The sequence below is a fragment of the Mixophyes fleayi genome, chromosome 4 (genome assembly GCF_038048845.1).
Source record: "Mixophyes fleayi isolate aMixFle1 chromosome 4, aMixFle1.hap1, whole genome shotgun sequence".
In the NCBI taxonomy this organism is placed as follows: domain Eukaryota; kingdom Metazoa; phylum Chordata; class Amphibia; order Anura; family Limnodynastidae; genus Mixophyes; species Mixophyes fleayi.
The window spans coordinates 224,781,246-224,800,737 of NC_134405.1; the positions used below are offsets into that span (position 1 = coordinate 224,781,246).

General features: G+C 39.6%; 1 protein-coding gene across 1 annotated transcript in view; it reads right to left on the reverse strand.

Annotated features, from left to right (window-relative positions):
- The window catches only part of LOC142150799 (solute carrier family 23 member 1-like), a 214,763-nt gene that overhangs the window by 162,649 nt on the left and 32,622 nt on the right, over window positions 1–19,492 (reverse strand). Inside the window, exons 4-6 of the mRNA XM_075205984.1 lie at window positions 19,104–19,266; window positions 8,328–8,509; window positions 1,299–1,416 (exon numbers count right to left, since the gene is read on the reverse strand). Coding sequence (XP_075062085.1) covers window positions 1,299–1,416; window positions 8,328–8,509; window positions 19,104–19,266 — 463 coding nt within the window. The remainder of the gene's footprint in view (window positions 1–1,298; window positions 1,417–8,327; window positions 8,510–19,103; window positions 19,267–19,492) is intronic.

Sequence of the window (19,492 nt, forward strand, 5' to 3'; positions counted from 1 at the left end):
TGTACCTTTAATAGAAATCTATTTTTGCATTCCACAAATGTATTCTTATTCTTCACCCTCGCCAGTTCCTCTCTGTACGGTGCACATCCTTATATTACCAAAAATAAAGTTAAGACTATTGTTTAGGAAGTATTAAGTGTGCCTCTGGGATCTGTGCTTTTATTAGTATTGTACTAGTATTGTTTCAATGTAAATTAACAAATAGTCTGTTTTATCTGAAGACTGCTGTGGGCTGGTTGGAGGTCAGCAACCTTCTGTTGTGACATTACCGAATAAGGACAATAATAGCAATAACAGTTCATTTAGCTATGGAGATATCTGGATCCTTTTTTTTAAACTCAGTACTTTTAAATATATGTAATGGATTGAATAAAAAAAAATATAACATATTAAAATATGAGGGCTCAAATGATCAGATCTGCAATGTTACTTTACAACCAATACACATGTTACTATGATGGCTATGTGCTTTAAAATTATTTAAAATAAAAGCTAGACATATTATTATATTATTAAGTAAAAATAAGTAATCTGAGCTAACACGCATGTCCTACATATTATTTGTGATTTATTCCAGAAAATAAGGTAAAACCTTCAAAGGTCAAAGCCAGTTTTAGGACAAGATGAGAAGTCAAGCTGTGGGTCTGTGTAAATGAAATCGTGTTACCAAACTTACAAATGTGTATGTGTTATTGCCACATGTCATGATTTTATTGCCCTTTAAGGGATTTCTCTACCCTTCCAGCACAAAGCATAGTCAATAACCTTCCCCATGAGATGTGACAAATTCCTCCCACCCTTCAAATCTCCTGCACTGCAGCATTTAGGCTTTATGTTGGGAGGGTGTATTACCCATTTAATAAGGTTCTTTCTTGATCTGCTATTCTATTTAAGGTATCCTTATATATATGTTTTAAATCACCTAATTACATTTTTAGTTAGACAGACATTGTGCTTAGCAGCAGACCTTAACAAGTAAACACTTTAACAACTTGAAGATATTTCAGGCTTCACTTCTCTTTATGATACATGTCACAATTACTTTAAACATGTAATTAAAATATAAAGCATTAATTGAAATAGAAAATATGATAATTATGCTCAATTAAACCAATAGCTCCTATTAAATTAAAATTAGTCCATGGCATATGAAGCATTACATTATTTAAAGGTTATTGTTCCTAATTTATTATTTGGGATGCAGCAAATTACTTTTTCCTCGCACATGCATTTATTATAAAATTGTTTCCCATTGATTATAATTGTGATAGATCCCATTGTATTTCTCTTTAACTTACTGGAAATAGTTTGAAGACAGGATACTTGCTGATTTTCCATTTTCCTTTGCTATAGGATATCAATGGTAGCTCTATGTTTCTCAGATATTGTGAGAAAATAATGATTAAAGCAATGGTTCTGGAAAAAAAAGATATCATGGGTTTATATTGACAATGTTTTCATCAACATTTTATATTACTTTCATATACATGTATACATAACATGATAAGTGAACCTCCAACCTCCAAATGCAGATATGGTGGGCCTGAGTCATCAAGAAACATAAATGCCGATTTTGTGAGTAGAATCTGCAAATTTAATCTGCGTAAGCCCAGAACCAGACCTTCCGCAACTAAACGCAGCAGCGTTCAATTTATCTTCTTACCCAAATAACTCTTAATACAGCTTTTCATTTCTGGCAGGAAACGGGGCGAGGAAGGGGCAGTCGCCAATATACAATGTACAGTAAGGGCGTGCAAACTCGAGTGCATGCAGCCACATCCAATTCAAGCTTTGGGCATCTCAAAGATACTTGTTTTTCTGCCGTATCTCTTGCTCCAGCTACAGGGCAAGTCTAAGTCCTGATTACTAGTGATGACAGTCATGTATGCAAGATATAACATGTGTTTGCAATAAGGAGCAACGGTAAACATAGATATTAAGAACAAAATAATAAATGTATTTCATGGAAAAAGAAAAAAAACACTTTTTGTTTTTCAAACTGTTTTATTCATTAATGTCTACATTACTAGCAAGTGACATTAATTGATTAAGTTTTTTCTTTTTCTGTGAGTTCTTTTTGCGGCTTGCTATTCCATATAGATATTGGACGTATCCTACATTGTCTTTTGTCGAGTTAAGAGCACGTTACTTCAAATCCGCTCCTTGATGAATTCGGACTTATCCTAATTCCTTGCATTTTAAAACAAACGCACATTGCATTCAGTATGTGTGTCTTGGTGATTCAACCTCACTGTCTGCCATGCGTGTGATGTTACACCAATAGTCTGGTGTTTACAGCAACCAATGCAACATTACATTGGGCTGCAATTTTCGTTTGCATGGAAGCATCATGCAGAGCTGCTAAAACCTTCTAAATTCATGGTATGTTATTAGTAGAGATGGGCGAGCTCGGTTCACCGAGAACCGAACCCACCCGAACTTTGCCTAACCGAGTACCGAGCCGAGAAGGCTCGGTACTCTCCCGCCCGCTCGGAATCCAAATCGAGGCTGAACGTCATCGTGACATCGTCGGATCTCGGGGCTCAGTTCTCTCGATACTTGGAAATTATAAATACCTGCCTCCACAGCAATCCATCGCCATTTGACAGAGGGAGAGAGCAGGGTGTAGTCACAGGCTGATTAGAGCAGGGACAGACAATACAATTCTGATAACAATCGATAGAGAAGAGAGGAGGATAGAGGAGTCTTTTTTTTTTTCAATATTTGGCACTACAAGTGCTTTGGGGTGTGCCCCATTCTTTTGCACTAATATTTCTGGCTGTTAAAAGTACTCTCTGTCAGCAGATTTAAAATATAATATTTAGCACTCACAAGTGCTTTTTGGTTGTCCCCCATACTTTTGCATTAATATTTCTGTCTGTCAAAAGTACTATCTGTCAGCAGTTTTAAAAAATAATTTTTAGCACTCCCAAGTGTCAAAAGTACTGTCACAACTATGTAACGTACCTGCTGTTGTTGGTGCAACTCAGAGGAAGGTGCGGAATCTAACGTGCCCCTGGTATTCACCAGGAACCCCCGCAAGGAAGTATGGACTCCGCTGCAGGGACACGCAGGTCGCGGTCCTTCCAAGAGTCAACAGCGAGATACAAGGAGGTGTCAGACAGGCCGGGTCGGTAACGTTCTGGTAGCAGAGGTTCAAAGGGATATCCAGAAGAATGGTGAGGCAAGCCGTGTCGGTAACGTTCTGGTAGCAGAGGTACAAAGGCAGAATCCAAATAGAGGTGGTCAAACGGTCCGGGTCAAAAGGTCACAGGCAGCACAAGGATAAACAGGAACAATGCAGAAACTGGTAACACACAAACGCTGGAGGCAGGAAGACCTGATATTCTGGCACAGGTGAGTGCTCAGGAAGTTCCCTTTATACATGGAGGAACCAATAGAAAGCGGTGGGCGGCAGCGCTGGTCTCAGCTGCCGCAGAGACTATAAAGTAGCGTCCTGTTGCCTAGCAACGGGACACGCATGCGCAGAAGGCCGTCCCAGCCGGCCGGAACTTCCGCGTCTGGTTGCCGGAAACTGACACAGGCGGCCGTCCCGAGGAGACAGCGGGGCGGCGCCTGACAAGTACTATCTGTCAGCAGATTTAAAATATAATATTTAGCACTCACAAGTGCTTTTTGGGTGTCCCCATTCTTTTGCATTAATATTTCTGGCTGTCAAAAGTACTATCTGTCAGCAGATTTAAAATATAATTATTTAGCACTCCTAAGTGCTTTTTGGGTGTCCCCCATTCTTTTGCATTAATATTTCTGGCTGTCAAAAGTACTATCTGTCAGCAGATTTAAAAAATAATTTTTAGCACTCCCAAGTGCTTTTTGGGTGTCCCCATTCTTTTGCATTAATATTTCTGTCTGTCAAAAGTACTATCTGTCAGCAGATTTAAAATATAATTATTTAGTACTCCCAAGTGCTTTTTGGGTGTCCCCCATTCTTTTGCATTAATATTTCTGGCTTTCAAAAGTACTATCTGTCAGCAGATTTAAAAAATAATTTTTAGCACTCCCAAGTGCTTTTTGGGTGTCCCCATTCTTTTGCATTAACATTTCTGGCTGTCAAAAGTACTGTCTGTCAGCAGATTTAAAATATAATCTTTAGCACTCACAAGTGCTTATTGGGTGTCCCCATTCTTTTGCATTAATATTTCTGTCTGTCAAAAGTACTATCTGTCAGCAGATTTAAAATATAATTATTTAGCACTCCCAAGTGCTTTTTGGGTGTCCCCCATTGTTTTGCATTAATATTTCTGGCTGTCAAAAGTACTATCTGTCAGCAGATTTAAAAAATAATTTTTAGCACTCCCAAGTGCTTTTTGGGTGTCCCCATTCTTTTGCATTAATATTTCTGGCTGTCAAAAGTACTATTTGTCAGCAGTATCTAAAACGATTTGTAGCACTACAAGTGCGTTGGGCTCATAATGGATTCTAAGCAGTCCACATATGAGCAGAATCAGCAACCAGGTTCTGTCACCAGTCCTGATGGTAGTGTTCCCAGTACGTCATCTGGGAAAGGTGATGTCCATCTACACAGTCTTTTGAAATCAGTCAAAAAAACCCACACCAATTTTTTTCTTACCGTGTTGAAGCGCAAAAGAAGTGTAACTGAGGAAAAGTTAAGTGCCGTTAAAAATTTTTTTGCCAACATGCCATTCTATACACGCAGTGGCAAAGAGAGAATGAGACCTTCACCTTTGTCTATTAGTGGCAGATCAAAAAATGTTACCGAGCCTACAAGTGGTGCACAAGTAATGTTACGCGTGAAAGCCGAGCTGCAAGAAAACAGTAAGGCATTAGAGGATAATGTATGCTCTGAATCAGAAATTACACCAATCCCTGGGGAGAGTCCATCCACCAGTGGTATGTCTAATCATGAGCATTCTGTTAGTGACAGTGTACCCATAAAGAAGGTTCCTTTCAGCAGTTCTGCTGATGTGTGCCTTAACAGCCCGAGTGTAGTCGGTGATACACCAATTGAGGATGCCACTTTTGAATTAGAAGAGGATGAGGGGGAGATTTGTGTAGCCGACGAGGGCACTAATGATGATGTTGATGATTATGGTGCAGACAGATACCAAATTGCCTTTCTCAATTTCTATTTCTATTCTAGACTCTATAACGGCTGAATAGTTTACTATTTTACTCCTAGTGGAGAGGGGGTCTGATGCAGACAGATACCAAACTACCTTGGTCCATTTATTTGTACTTTCTAATTCCACAGTCTATGCAGGCTGCTTTTTTTCTATTCAACTACAAGTGGAGGGTGTAATATACACCCAAAGACGATGGCTGCATTGCCAATAGGCAAAGATGAAGAGGAAGACAACCAGGTTTGTGTGGAGAATTAAGGACGGCCTACCAGGGATTAAACTATTTTCTTCCTAATTTATTAGCTTTAGAATTACCTTACTTATCCAAGAAACAGGTGGAGAACTAAATTAGGATATTTTATGCACAAAAACATTGATTTTTAAACAAAATTGCAAAAGAAAACCAAACAAAACCAAAACCAAAACCAAAACACGCAGGTAATCCAGATCCAAAACCAAAAACAAAACCAAAACATGGGGGTCAGTGAGCATCTCTAGTTATTAGACGTAGGGAAACAGGAGTCCCAGCTCAGATTTTGCATTGGGGCCCAGCAGTCTTTAGCTATGCACTGAAGATTTGGTAAAAGAAGATGTTTGCTATGGCAATATGTTTTAACATGCAGTTCTTGGAATATAATAGAGAGGGTAATTAAACACCTATGGGTGTCATACAAGTTGTATTTAAGCTGGTTTGGAAATTGTTATCTAGGAAAGGTAAGAGAGTTTAATGCAGGATTAAGACCAAGTTGACATACATTGTTGGAGTAAGGGATTACTCAGGAAGTTTGTCTGAAACATGATTTATAACCTTAGCAATGTCCTATGTTCCATCTTTGTCTGCACTATCTACAGGCTCACTAGTTCTTCTATTCTCCCCCTACTCCCCATTTCTCATGATTACTTTTTGTTTTATGTTATTATTATTTCATATAGTCATTGCTTGGCTACAGGTGGCCATAATTTTTCATCTTATCAAAACACCTTATCAAAAAAGTTCTAAGAAACAGCATAATGCAAACAACCAACCAGCATTCATATTAAATGAAATAAATAAACCTATTTCCCCCAACCAGCCCTGATATTAAATTAATAGCATTCCATTGTAATAAATAGACATAATTCCCCTTAAACAGCCCCAACATTAAATGAATAGTATTAGTCAGTGCAGAGCAGGATTGGGATATAAGTAACAGGATTGCTAGACATTAAGTCTGAGAGACTTAATCATCTTGCAAAGAAACCTTACACTGGATCTTACAAGCTTATATTTCCTCCAGCACTTGCACAGAACTAGTGTTCAACAAGAAAGCATCAGATTAAACATTGCTTTGTTTATTTAGGCCCAAACCAGCTGCCAATCCGGAAAAGATTTGTGAATCATAATTCCTTGGAAGTCTAATTTTTCACTTTCTTTATAGCAAATGTAACTCTATGCAGATTCACTATGCCCAGTATGCACAAAGTTATTAGCCGGAGGTGCCTTTCAGTGACTCCACTTTGTCCCCATGCCGAGCTACTTCGTATATCAGGGAAGTCACACCACCACAAACCCAATGAAAGTCTGTGCATTCATCTACTACTATCCCCTTTTCTAAAGTTACTATAAGTTGGTCTTGGCTACTTTTCAAAGAAGGCAACTTTTGGCTTCACCTCCCAGAAGTCCTCTATCTGTCATGAAGAATTGTTTTATGGGCCGCAGTCTCTTTTTTTATTTGTGTATGTCTGATAAATAAATGCTGAGGCCATATAAATTCCAAAGAATTTAGGAAGTTCTGTGTTTATACTTTAAACCAGGTCATGTCCCAGGTATTCATTCTTGTTCATTTAATTAGCAGATGACGTCAAGCCTTCCCGCATTAGGGATTTTAAGTCTTCTTTTTTACCAGGAAAGAGTGAGCTTTCACGGTTACCTGAATCCAGCCTGTGTTATTGCTCCTTACTGTCTGGTAAGTCTTGTTGTGCTTTTCAGTGGACAGGCAATATAAATGAGAATGTATGCTTGCTATATACAAAATAATTATGTCCATATGTTTAGGAGAAATATGATGGTCATAAATAAGGTATTTTGTTTTTTCAAGATTAAGCTAAGGTAATTATACATAAAAGAAGGATCTAACAGTATTACAGATTCTCTTTAAGTAGAAAAAATGTGCACAACCCATTGCGCAATAGTATATATATATATATATATATATATATATATATATATAACACACTGGCAGGTTATTCGGCTGATAACAAATTGACCCTAGTCTGTGTGTGTGTTAGGGGATTTAAACTGTAAGCCCCAATGGGGCAGAGACTTATGTGAGTGAGTTCTGTGTACAGTACTGCGGAATTAGTGGCGCTATATAAGTAAATGATGATACATACAGCAACGAACAGATATTTAGTTTTCTGTTAAACCATTGTGCATCCCTATTATTTTGGAGATTTATAAACTCACTACAATTTATTTTATATGAATAATATGGTGCCAAACCTTTTTACTTGTTTCAATTATCTGTATGTTTTGAATTTTGGCACACCATGCCCTTTGCTGGAGGTTAAAACATTTGTAGTACAGACAGAAGTTCTAGTTTTACAGTGTCTGCTACTTAAGTGCGTCTTAGCAATGTCTGTGAAGCTCCAGCATGATAAGATCTTGTTTCTCAGACATTGGTATGTAGCAGAGTGCACAGAGTGTAACTCTAATATATCTAATGCAAGATCCAACTAAGCAAAGTTAAACTGCGTTTTATAAACATAACTCATACTTGCTATATTGGAGGAACATAGCGCTCAAATTCAATTCCATGGGCTAAAATAAAGAATAGGCAAATAAGATATTTTTTTTTAATCTGTGTACAATTTTAGCCAACAATATATTTAAACATAAAATATGTAGGTATTTCATGCTTCCTTAATTGCAGACTCTTGAAAGAGAAAACTACCCTCTCAGATCCCACTTCTCTTATAAAGAGGGGTGCAGCTGGATGACAAAATTTGCTTTATCAGCCCTCGCCCTGCTGGTCCTGATGATGCCATTCATGGCCATCATTTCATCATTGCACATGAAGGGGTGGGGCCATGGTCAGGCAGCGAATGTCATGAACCTCCACATTTGCCCTTTGCACATCCCCTCTGGAAGATGGCAAGCATGATGTTTCTGTGGCATTTTTACTCTTCAAGAGACTTTTATTATTTTGATACTATAACATCTACATTAATTTATGTTGAACTTACAATGCAGCTATCCCCCAATGTGCACCGCATTTCTTTCCTGCCTCACCAAATAAGGAAAGTCCTATAAGTGTTATGGTTGGTGTTATAGACAAAGGTCCAATAAATCTCAACAGAAGTCCAATTAGTCCGGAAAAACCCAGCAACAGTTGCAAAATGGAAGCCACAATAATTGCACCTTGAATCTAGAAAACAAAATAAATCATGAATGTTTCATTATTCTAAATTGCTTCTTTATTGCACAAATAAAAAGCATTTTAGCCAAAAAGAGAAAATCAGAAGCACCTCTTCCTTCAGTCCTTAATCACACACACACACACACACATATATATATATATATATATATATATATATATATATATATATATATATATAAAGCATACTGGTAGGTCAGTTGTCTGCTAACAAATTGACCCTAGTCTATATATATCTATAATATAAATGTCTAGTGGCGTGTGTTAGTCTGTCTGTGTGTGTGTGTGTGTGTGTGTGGAAAAAATAAAACCAAGCTGCAGCGCCACCTGCTGGGCGGAGTTATACACTGACCTACTAAATTCTTAGTGTGTGTGGAAAAAAAATTCAGAATGGGCTGAAATTTGGTGTACTAAGATGTTTTTAATTTGTTAATTTAATTTGTTAATTGTTAAAAGTGTTTATAAAGATTTAAAATATATATATATATATATATTTCTTGAAGGAGAAGTGACAGTTGGGAGTGGTTGGTGGCTGCCGGGGGTGACAGTGGGGAGTGGTTGGTGGTTGAGGCCTGGGCTATGGCCCAAATGCATGACAAGAACCTTTTTAACACCTTAAGTAGCTTGATTTGACTAGAATGTATGAGTATCATGCACTGGTTAACTTGTATATATATATATATATATATATATATATATATACTGAAAGGGACATCCCCAGTGTACTGTCTGCTGACGACAGAGAATACAAGAAGTAGGTTTCATTTGTTAACAGTTGTTGATTAGTCCCGTGAGATGGTGATAAACTGTATTGATAACTAAATTTACTATTCTCCCAGAGGCACCTTAGAGACTGCGAGGTTTGCTTGAAGTTCAGCAGCTGAACATAGTTGCCAGTATATGTGGTTATATATAATAGACTTTAAAGTAGCATCTCTACCCCTTTATACTCATTATGAATAATGTACTAAAATTAAAAATGAAATTAATATAAAAATCCAATGATTTATAGCAAGTAAAACTAACAATGCTTCTTAAATGAGATTTAAAGACAATCAGATATGTTGCTCTGTTTCTCTACTTGTACCAACACCTCTGTTTATATGGCTAATAAATTTAAAAGCCATCTCTCTGTATGCTGCTTTAACAGTGTTTCACTTCAGAATTTTGGTTGCGTTTTAAGTTTGGCCTTGCGCTTTCAACTCCAATTGTCTGGGAATCAGCTGAAGTGTTATATGAACTTTACAAAGCCCACTTTCATTTTTAATGGATTGTCATTTCAATAGCTAGTTTCATACTCACATACAAACCAGGGAAAAACAATTAAATGAACAAGTACGTTTACTGAAGATATACTATAATCAACTGTGATTTCAGCAGTGAATTAGAGCATACTTGCCAACTTGTCAAACTTCTTCTGTGGGAGATCTGGATGAGCGGTCAAGTGTCAAGGGGTAAGAGGGGGCATGGTGATGCAAAGTCCTGCCCCTTATTAGGAAATGCCAAACATCATGGCATTTCATGGCAGGAGCGGGGCTTAATTATTTGAAATCATGTCATTAAGCTCCGCCTCCTTCACAGTCTGGGAGGATGCCTACTCTTCTGGGAGTCTAGGAGGACTCCTGGAAATTCAGGGAGAGTAGGCAAGTATGAGAGCAAGAAACCCTACAGTGAAAATATGAACAGCTCCATCTAAGCTTAGGAAGCTTCTTATGCAAATTTGTTTCATATATTCTCATTGCAACTCCCTCATTATAGAAATATAGGTAGTAATGGACCGTAGTAAGTCTAAATTTGTCAGCACTTATGTTATTTATGCTCTCCTCTTATGTTATTAAATTATGAAATTGTTAACCGTCTAGATTATTAAATATATGTTTATACTTGACTTATAGCTTGCATAAATTGTAGCTTGCATAAATATTAAACTCAATATCAAAATATTATATATACAAATCAAAGAAAAATCCGGAGACAGTAAAGAATTCAAGCTATTAAGAATGCAAATGTAAAGATTGGATGTCTACCACCAGGTCAAAGGGTGAGAACAACATGTCTGTCATGACTTGCACTGACTTCTTTTTTGCTGATTTGTTGCTGGTTTCTTATCAGGAAACAATTTATTGACTACGCTATATCTACAAAAAATGCTGGTTCAATGTACTCTGTCCACCCAAACAGCACAGCAGAGTCATTTCAGTATTCTAATTCTAAAACAAAAACTAAACCTTCTGATAATAATTTGATCTGATTAAAAGTAAAATGGTTAATAGAGGGGCGTGGCCTGGACGAGCATGGAGTAGCAAGCACAGTTACGAGTTCTCCATCCCAGATATCCTGTTGATCTCCGTTATAGTGGAATAAAGAAACTTTTGGACCCAAAACTGTGCATCCGAATAGTTGCTGTACATAGTGTACCTGTTTTGATAGTGCTCTTGCCATTTTACCCGAGACTGGGAGAGAAAGAGTTGAGCATCTGGGTAGAGGAATACTACAGGCAGTCTGTGGCAGTTGATGACTGCTGGGACATAGCGCCTCTGTAATACCACATACTGGCCTAGGTGAACACAGCCTGTGATATCCATCTGATACAGGTACATTTATATCCTTGTACAAGTGAGGAGTAACTGAATTGGGCTCTGGACTTATTTGATTATCATTATCAGTGTTGTTGGAGGAGATATACCTTTCTCTGTGAAGATAACTGGCTGCAATGCACTGCTAGCAATACAATCTGAGCTGTACACCTATATGTAATTAAAGCTATACAGGTTACAGGGTTGCATATAAACTTATAGGATAAATATCTTCCCATCTTTCCTGTGAAATTATGGGCAAACATAACCAGTCCACTGCAGCGGGAAAATTGGACCGCTTTGCTCGCTCCTCCACTACAGCCTCTGGTTCAGGAGATGCATCACATCCCGTAACCCCCCTTTGTCGGCTCCACTGGCGGACCCTGAAGTTACATTACAGCAGGTCCTGCAGGCCATTGGGGTGTCACTCACCGGACTATGAGTGCTGCTTCTCGTGTGTTTAGGAACCGTGGCCGTCCACCATCCTGAGGGTCTGCGCATGTGCAGCCCTTTCAAACCTTCAGTACCTGTTGCTTTTAGTTAATTGGCTGATCAGGCAACACTCCCTATTTGAAGCACCTGTGGTCTATACCTCGTTGCCTGATCTTGGAGTCTCATTCCCCATGAGCCTCTGAAGGTGTTCCTGTGTTTCCTCGTGTATTCAGCTCCTGCTGATTCCTGTTGTTCGTTTGTGGTTTCCAGACCACTTCAACTCTCCTGTGTTCATCGTGACTGCACCAGCTGATTCCTATCCGCTGCCTCCGTGCTTCTACAGTATCCTGCTCACTTCAACTCTCCTGTGTTCATCGTGACTGCACCAGCTGATTCCTATCCGCTGCCTCCGTGCTTCTACAGAGTCCTGCTCACCTCAACTCTCCAGTGTTCATCGTGTCTGTAGCCAGCTGACTCCTATCCACTGTCTCCGTGCTTCTACAGTGTTCCTGCTCATTTCAACTCGCCTGTCTTCATCGGGTCAGCGCTCCGCTGCTTTCATCTCAGATACTGGTAATCAGACCGCCTCAACTCTTCCGTGTTCTCCAGGTGTCCAGTTCCATATACTACTGCTTCCTGAGTATTGCCTCATTCTTGCTGGTCTACCTACCGTGCGCTGCACCAACTTGGTTACCGCTTCCACCTTCCAGTGGTCTCTCCTCCTGCCGGCCTTCAGCCGCTCAGGTATCCCTGCACGTCTCTCTGACAGCCTGCTCTCCTGAACCGCGGTATGCATACTTCTCATTGACTGTGCTTGTGTATTGCTTATCTAGCTGGACTGCGTTTGTTCTCCTCCGGAGTTCCCTATCCACTGAGACTATTGCTATCATTTGACTGTGTTTCCTATTTACCTGGATAGTTATTGTGACTCTGTATATTTGTGCAGTGCTGCTCAGTTATCATTATATTGTGCATATCATTGTGGTATCAAGTTCTGTGTGTCCATGTATACTCTGCATTGCATTCATCTCCTCGTGCTCCTCCTCACATATATATTGCAGTGGTACAACTTGCTAGATGCAGACCACTGTCTCCTGTTCCCTGTGACACCAGTTTCAAGTATCCTCTCACATAGCAGTGGTACAACTTGCTAACGCAGACCACTGACTCCCCTGATACCTTCACCTGGATTCCATTCCTTTACCTAGACAGCGGTACAACTTGCTATATGCAGACCGCTGACTCTCACCACCTCCTCGTTACTCCTGGACATTCCTCCTCACTATAGCAGTGGTACAACTTGCTATACGCAGACCACTGACTACCCTCACGTTTCCTTGTCCTTCTAGTTCCTCGTGTACAGTTATCTACCTATTACCAGTGCTGCTAGTCATAGACTTTTCTCAAGCATTCTCTTACCATCTGCTGTCTCCTGTTCCGTGGTCACCCCGCTACCAGAGTACCATATTACCAACTATACTGCTCTGGTAAGTCCATCATCTGGTGATACCTGGGTAAAGACTCCTAGTGCCCGTGACATGGGGCATCTGAAAAGCGTGTTACGGATAAAATAGGAGAGGTGCAGGTGGCCCTCTCTCTTCTCCGCCAAGACGTGCAAAAAATCAGGGAGAGAGTGGGTGAAGTGGAGACACGTGTGTCTACATTGGAGGACACTTCTGCACCAGTTGCAGGCCGGTTGGAGAGTCTGGAGTCGCAAGCCTCTCTGTTTAAACAAAAGCTTACGGATATGGAGGGGCGTTTGCGTCGCAGCAACATTCGGTTGGTTGGATTGCCTGAGAAGGCAGAAGGTGTCTCCCCAGAATCCTTTTTGGAAAAATGGTTAATCCAATTGTTTGGTACAGATTCATTTACAGCCCAATTCGCAGTGGAGTGGGCCCACCGTATTCCAACTCAAGCACCCCCTCCTGGAGCCCCCCCCCCACGCACCTTCATAGCCAAATTTTTTGACCGAGATACCATTCTACGCTTGTCTAGGCAGAAAGGTTCAGTGGAATACAATGGTCAGCGAGTAGCAATGTATCCTGATTTCGCTCTGGATGTACAAAAGAACAGGGCTCAATTCATTCCGGTGAAGAGAAGATTGAGAGATTTAAAGATCCCATATGCCATGATTTTCCCTGCCCGGTTGAGAGTGGTTTTGGAGGGCCGTACATCCTTTTTTGATACTCCCCGAGAGGCTGCAATTTGGTTGGACCGCCTAGCTGCTACTGGACGCTGATGCTGGATGAGTACTTTTTTATGTCTCTCCTGATAGTCCTTTGGACATTGCTGATTTGTCATTGATATTATGCATGGTATTTGCTATACATAATGTAATTTCTCTTTTGTGGTACAAAAAAAAATAAAAAAAAAATGTATTTCGCTCAGGTGGGGTCTGTGATTTTCAAACTAATATTGAAAGGTCCACTGTAAAAAAAAATAAAAAAAATGTAATGGGCTGGAGAGCCCATGGCTTTAAGGCCGTTCTTTTCCTCTCTTGTCTCAATTCGCCCCTTTTCCTTCCTTCCTTTTCCTTCCTCTATCTTCTGGTATTTTGCAGGTTGGCGGGTGACCTTTTTTGGTAGTGTGCTGGCCTGCTGAATATCTTAAGGTAATTTTAGTTAGGGTTTAAGGTATACTTAAGTTGGGTGGAGTATACAGGGTGGGGGTATGGGTTTAGTATTAAAGTTATTTAAGTTGTGGGTAGTTTTAATGTTATCGCAAATATATAGACAAGGATTATATGTGCTTATAAGTATGTCAATGTATGCTCTGCAGGGGTGTGGGATGCGGGGTAGTGAGATAAGAGGGACTACTATTATATGTATTCTGGTACATCTGATAAGGAGCTGAAAACTCTCTCCTGGAATGTGCGGGGCCTAAATAATGCTGTGAAACGTTCTCTTGTACTAAGAAAAATTAGAAAAAATGATCCTGATATTGTTTGTCTATTGGAGACTCACTTACACGGTGATAGAATACTCGCCCTTAAAAAAGCATGGGTAGGTAGGGCATACTACTCTATGTACACGACTAATTCTCGAGGGGTCTCTATATTGGTACATAAACGTCTCGGCTTCTCCTTGGAAAAAATTCAAGTGGATGCAGGGGGAAGGTTTATACTGATGAAGGCTGTCATTAATTGGGTTCCGGTGATTCTGTTAGCTGTATATATACCCCCACCGTATAATGGTGAGGTGTTAAGGAAATGTGGAGAATTCATGGCATTGTTCCCAGATGTTCCAGCCATTTGTATAGGGGATTTTAATGATGTGATAAATGGAGAGGTGGACAGATGGCGAGAGAAAAATGCTGTAGTTGGCAACTCTAAGTCGGCTTTTTCTGCTCTGGTTGAGGAAATGGGGTTAGTAGATGTATGGCGTTTGAGGCACTCAGAAGATGTCCAATTCTCCTGCTTTTCTACATCACATAATGCATTTTCAAGAATTGATCTGGCTCTGCTGTCACACTCTCTGGTACCGCTGATGAGGAGCGTGGAATATAGGGCTAGGGGAATATCTGACCACTCGCCCCTCTGCCTATCTATTGATTTTGCAATTGATAGAGGCCAGTCCTTTTGGAAATTAAATCCCTTCTGGCTCTCCTTGATGGGTACAGGAGCGACCTTGGTGACACAGTGGGAAGGCTTCTTTGAAGATAATCTGGTAACAGCAAGGCCACCTATAGTTTGGGACGCTTTTAAGCCTTTCCTAAGGGGGACATTAATTGCTGGCATAGCTGAAATTAAAAAGTCGTCCAGACAAAAAGAACAGATATTAGAGAAAAAGTGTAAATCCTTAGAAGCACAATACATTGCGGACAAAACTGAGGTTGCAAGGGGAACATGGCAGTTGGCCCAGAGAGAGTGGGTAGAGTATCCAAACGTAAATTTCTGTTTTCTAAGCATGTACGATATGCAGAGGACGATTGAAATGGTAGCTTCCTGGCTTATCTGAAAAGGGCGGAGAGGGCAGATGCAGCAGTACCGGTTATCTGTGATGACAGTGGGGTTAAGAAGTATCTGATGCCTGATATTGTTGAGGTATTTCATAAATATTACACGAATACATATAAGTCACAGGTCAGATATGACATGGATACGTTACAGCAGTATTTGAATGGCATCTCCCTTCCTGTCCTCTCCGATGATAGCAGGGAGTTTTTGGACTCACCCTTTACTCTTGAAGAGATTGATATAGCTAATATGTCATTCCCTAATGGTAAAGCCCCTGTAGTAGATGGAATCCCAATTGAATTATATAAAAAACACCGGCCCTTTTTTGTGTCTAGGTTGTTGGATACATTCAGCGAGCTGGGTGAGATTGGCGCTCTTTCCCCTTCAATGGCAGAGGCAATACTGGTGGTGCTGCCTAAGTCAGGGAAAGATTTGTTGTACCCTAAGTCCTACCGCCCGATTTCACTTTTGTCAAATGATGTTAAGATTCTAGCAAAATTACTGGCTTTGAGGTTAAGTAGAGTGGTGCTGGAATTAATTCATCCGGATCAGACGGGATTTATGCCGGGCAAGTCCACGTCTATCAATCTTAGAAGGCTGTATACTCTCCTGCAGGTGCGGTCACCCTCTTCTGAGAGTGAAGTTGTGGTGTCCTTGGACGCAGTCAAGGCATTTGACTCGGTGGAGTGGCCATACCTGTGGGAGGTATTGTCCCGATTTGGAGTGGGCCCGGAATTTATAAAATGGGTTAAACTTTTGTATTCACATCCAGTGGCGCGGGTCTGTGTCAATGGGCATCTTTCTCAACAATTTCAATTAGAGCAGGGTACTAGACAGGGATGCCCGTTGTCTCCGGCCCTGTTTGCATTAGCAATAGAGCCGCTGGCCTGTAAGATCCGGCATGATAGAGAAATTGTGGGACTTAGATCAGAGCACAGAGAGGATAAGGTGGCATTATATGCAGATGATATGCTGTTGTTCCTTTCAGATCACGACACTTCCCTAAAACATTTGCTGCGGGTGGTTGATGGATTCTGGCTTTTTTCCGGCCTAAAAATTAATTGGGATAAATCTAGCGGGTTCCCTCTGGGATGGGAGTGTCCCGTGACAATGCCAGAAGGCTTACAGTTAAAATGGGCATTGAAATTCAAATACTTGGGAATATGGATCTCTAATACCCCCGCTGAATATGTAGAACTTAATTTGCGGCCCCAGATCAAATACATTAAAGAAAAAACTCATGTATGGAAGAAGCTCCCACTTTCTGTCTCCGGTCGGATAAATTTAATTAAGATGATGGTGCAGCCAAAGTTTTTATATATACTCCAGCAGTCACCTGTATATATTCCACCCTCCATTTTCTGATGCATTTGATTTCATTGGTTTGGGGAGGGGGAAGGGCTAAGGTCAAGCTCAGCTCGCTGTATAGATCCAGATCTTCTGGTGGATTTGCACTTCCTAACTTGAAATTATATTATTTTGCCTCTCAATTGGTCCACCTTAAGGCATGGGTTTTGGATCCCTATTACCATGAGCTACATTGGGTGTTGGTACACCAATTTAATTCTAATCACACTCCCTTACAGTCACTGCTGGCGGGGCGGCTTGGTATGCAGGCTCCTCCGCTCCTGATTCAGGCAGTTAAGATTTGGACAATCTGTAATAAAATAATGAAACAAACTGACATTGATCCATATACTCCTATCTGGGGGGCAAAGAAATTTAAGAAGTTGAATACAGTGAAGAGGGCCAGGGAGTGGTCTCGGTTGGGTGTGGTGTCGGTAGGTCAGCTTTATGATACAAATGTACTTAAATCCTTCGAACAGTTGGTTGGGGAATTCTCTGTACCCAGAACAATGTTTTATTCTTACCTTCAGTTACGACACGCCCTAAGCACACAATTTAAAGGGGAGACTTTGGTGTTTGGGGTGGATCCACTGAGGAAACAATTACAAGCTTTGGGTTATAGAAGTCTGATCTCTCGAATGTATTCATGTCTTCTGTATGAATCCACTGCAGATGATTTGGATGGTTTGAGGAATCAGTGGGAAATAGATATTGGCCCTTTATCAGACAAGGAGTGGGAAATGGTTACAGACAGTACTAAAGGTTATACTTCATCATTAAAATTTCAACAAATACAGGTGTTTATCTTACACAGGGCCTACTTTATCCCTATTAGATTGGCAAAATTTCGCCCGGATGCTACCCCTAACTGTCCGAAATGCAATTCGATCAATGCTAACTTTTGGCACCTTCTATGGGAGTGTTCATGTATACAAATCTTCTGGTGAAGGATCAGGAGATGTATTCAGGTTACTGGAATTGAAGTGTCTCTTAGTTCACCGGCCACTTGTCTCTTTGGGCTCCGATTGAAGGGGAAAGTTAATAAACTGACAAAAATGTACATTTCACAGTTATTGATGTTGGCTAAGGTCTGTATAGCGAGGCTGTGGTTGGCCCCGACGAGTCCCATGGTTAAAAATTGGAAGGCACTGGTCAATACCACCATAAGGCACGAGAGATTTGTTTATACTAGCAGACAGGCTCTGAAGGAATTTGAGAATATCTGGTACAGATGGTTTGTGTCTCCATTCTATCCTATGTCATCTAGTACAGATGCTCTATCTACTTAAATGTATGGCTACCGCAGTTCTTATAATAAGTATCTGAGTCCATGTAATAAACCCTGCATGTGTAACATACTTATGTATAAGCATTTACAATGTATGATCCTGAATGAATATAGCACATTTATTATTATTATGCTTTAATGTAATCTTGTAAATTCCGTCATTTAATTCTGATATGTGTGCGATTGTTTTCTTTTCTTTTTGTTGTTTAGTATGTTTATATCTTAAAAAATTTCAATAAAAATACTGGATTTAAAAAAATAAATGGTTAATAGAAACAAGTGTGACATGCAATGTAACAGTAATTATGGAAGTATTTCTGATGCATCACAGTGGGATGTAGGAAAAAGGTGGAGTATATTAAATTGTTTAACAAAACATGGGCTAAAAACATTAAATACTGACTCACTTTCCTGTCCTAAACATAAGGGGAAATTGAAACGAACATCACATGCTCTTCATTAACATTAAAAACATATTAACAGCTTCCGAAACGTAATCCTTTAATCGTGCTCTTTGAACGCTAGTCACTCTCAAATGTGTTCATCCATTGTGTTAAATAGCTATTTAAACAATAACAAAATAAAAAGTATCAAAACTAAAAATAATCTAATGATGAGTGATTAGAAGGTCAGTGCCTTTGTTATCACAGAGAAAATAAGTTCCTTTAATTATAAGTCTTGCCAACAGCAAGAAACTTTAACATCCGATGGATTTTAAAGTTATTGTTTACTTATGTTCCCAAATTACTCAATTATTTCTATATGGTAAAAAAAATCACATACACTATGTTTTATCTCTCAATTAAATGTGCCTTGTTTGAGCATTCCATTGGTACTTCAAACTTCATAGTAAAATAAAAGCCACCAACACAGCAACTGTTATGATCTCAACATTAAGAACAAAATGTAATACTTTGCAAGTGTCATCTCAACAAATGTATTAAAGCTTTGGGAGAAAGTGAAGAAAGAAGAAAGAAATGTCATTACTTCTCTCATTCGAGGCTGCCACGAATCTGTGTTATTTATATAAATGTTTCCAGTTCCATTGAATATGAAGACTTCAGATTGTTGGCATTTCCACTGAGGCAAAGATAATATTGCTAATGTGGGTGTAATTAAGCTGAATGTCCCCCCTTGTAGAATAGGCAATCTGTGAAGAAAATGCAAAAAACAGATTTAAAGTAAACATTTTTAATTTTTAAAGTTTCTTGTTATCTTCACTTAAAAGGTAAAAAAATAATAATGTAATACAAATATTTAAAACATTAAACTTGTATTATTGTGGACTAAAGATAATAAATGATTCAGCCAAATTGATTCATTGATATTGTCTGAATCAATAAATGGGTTTTCACATCAAATGGACAGCACAGGGT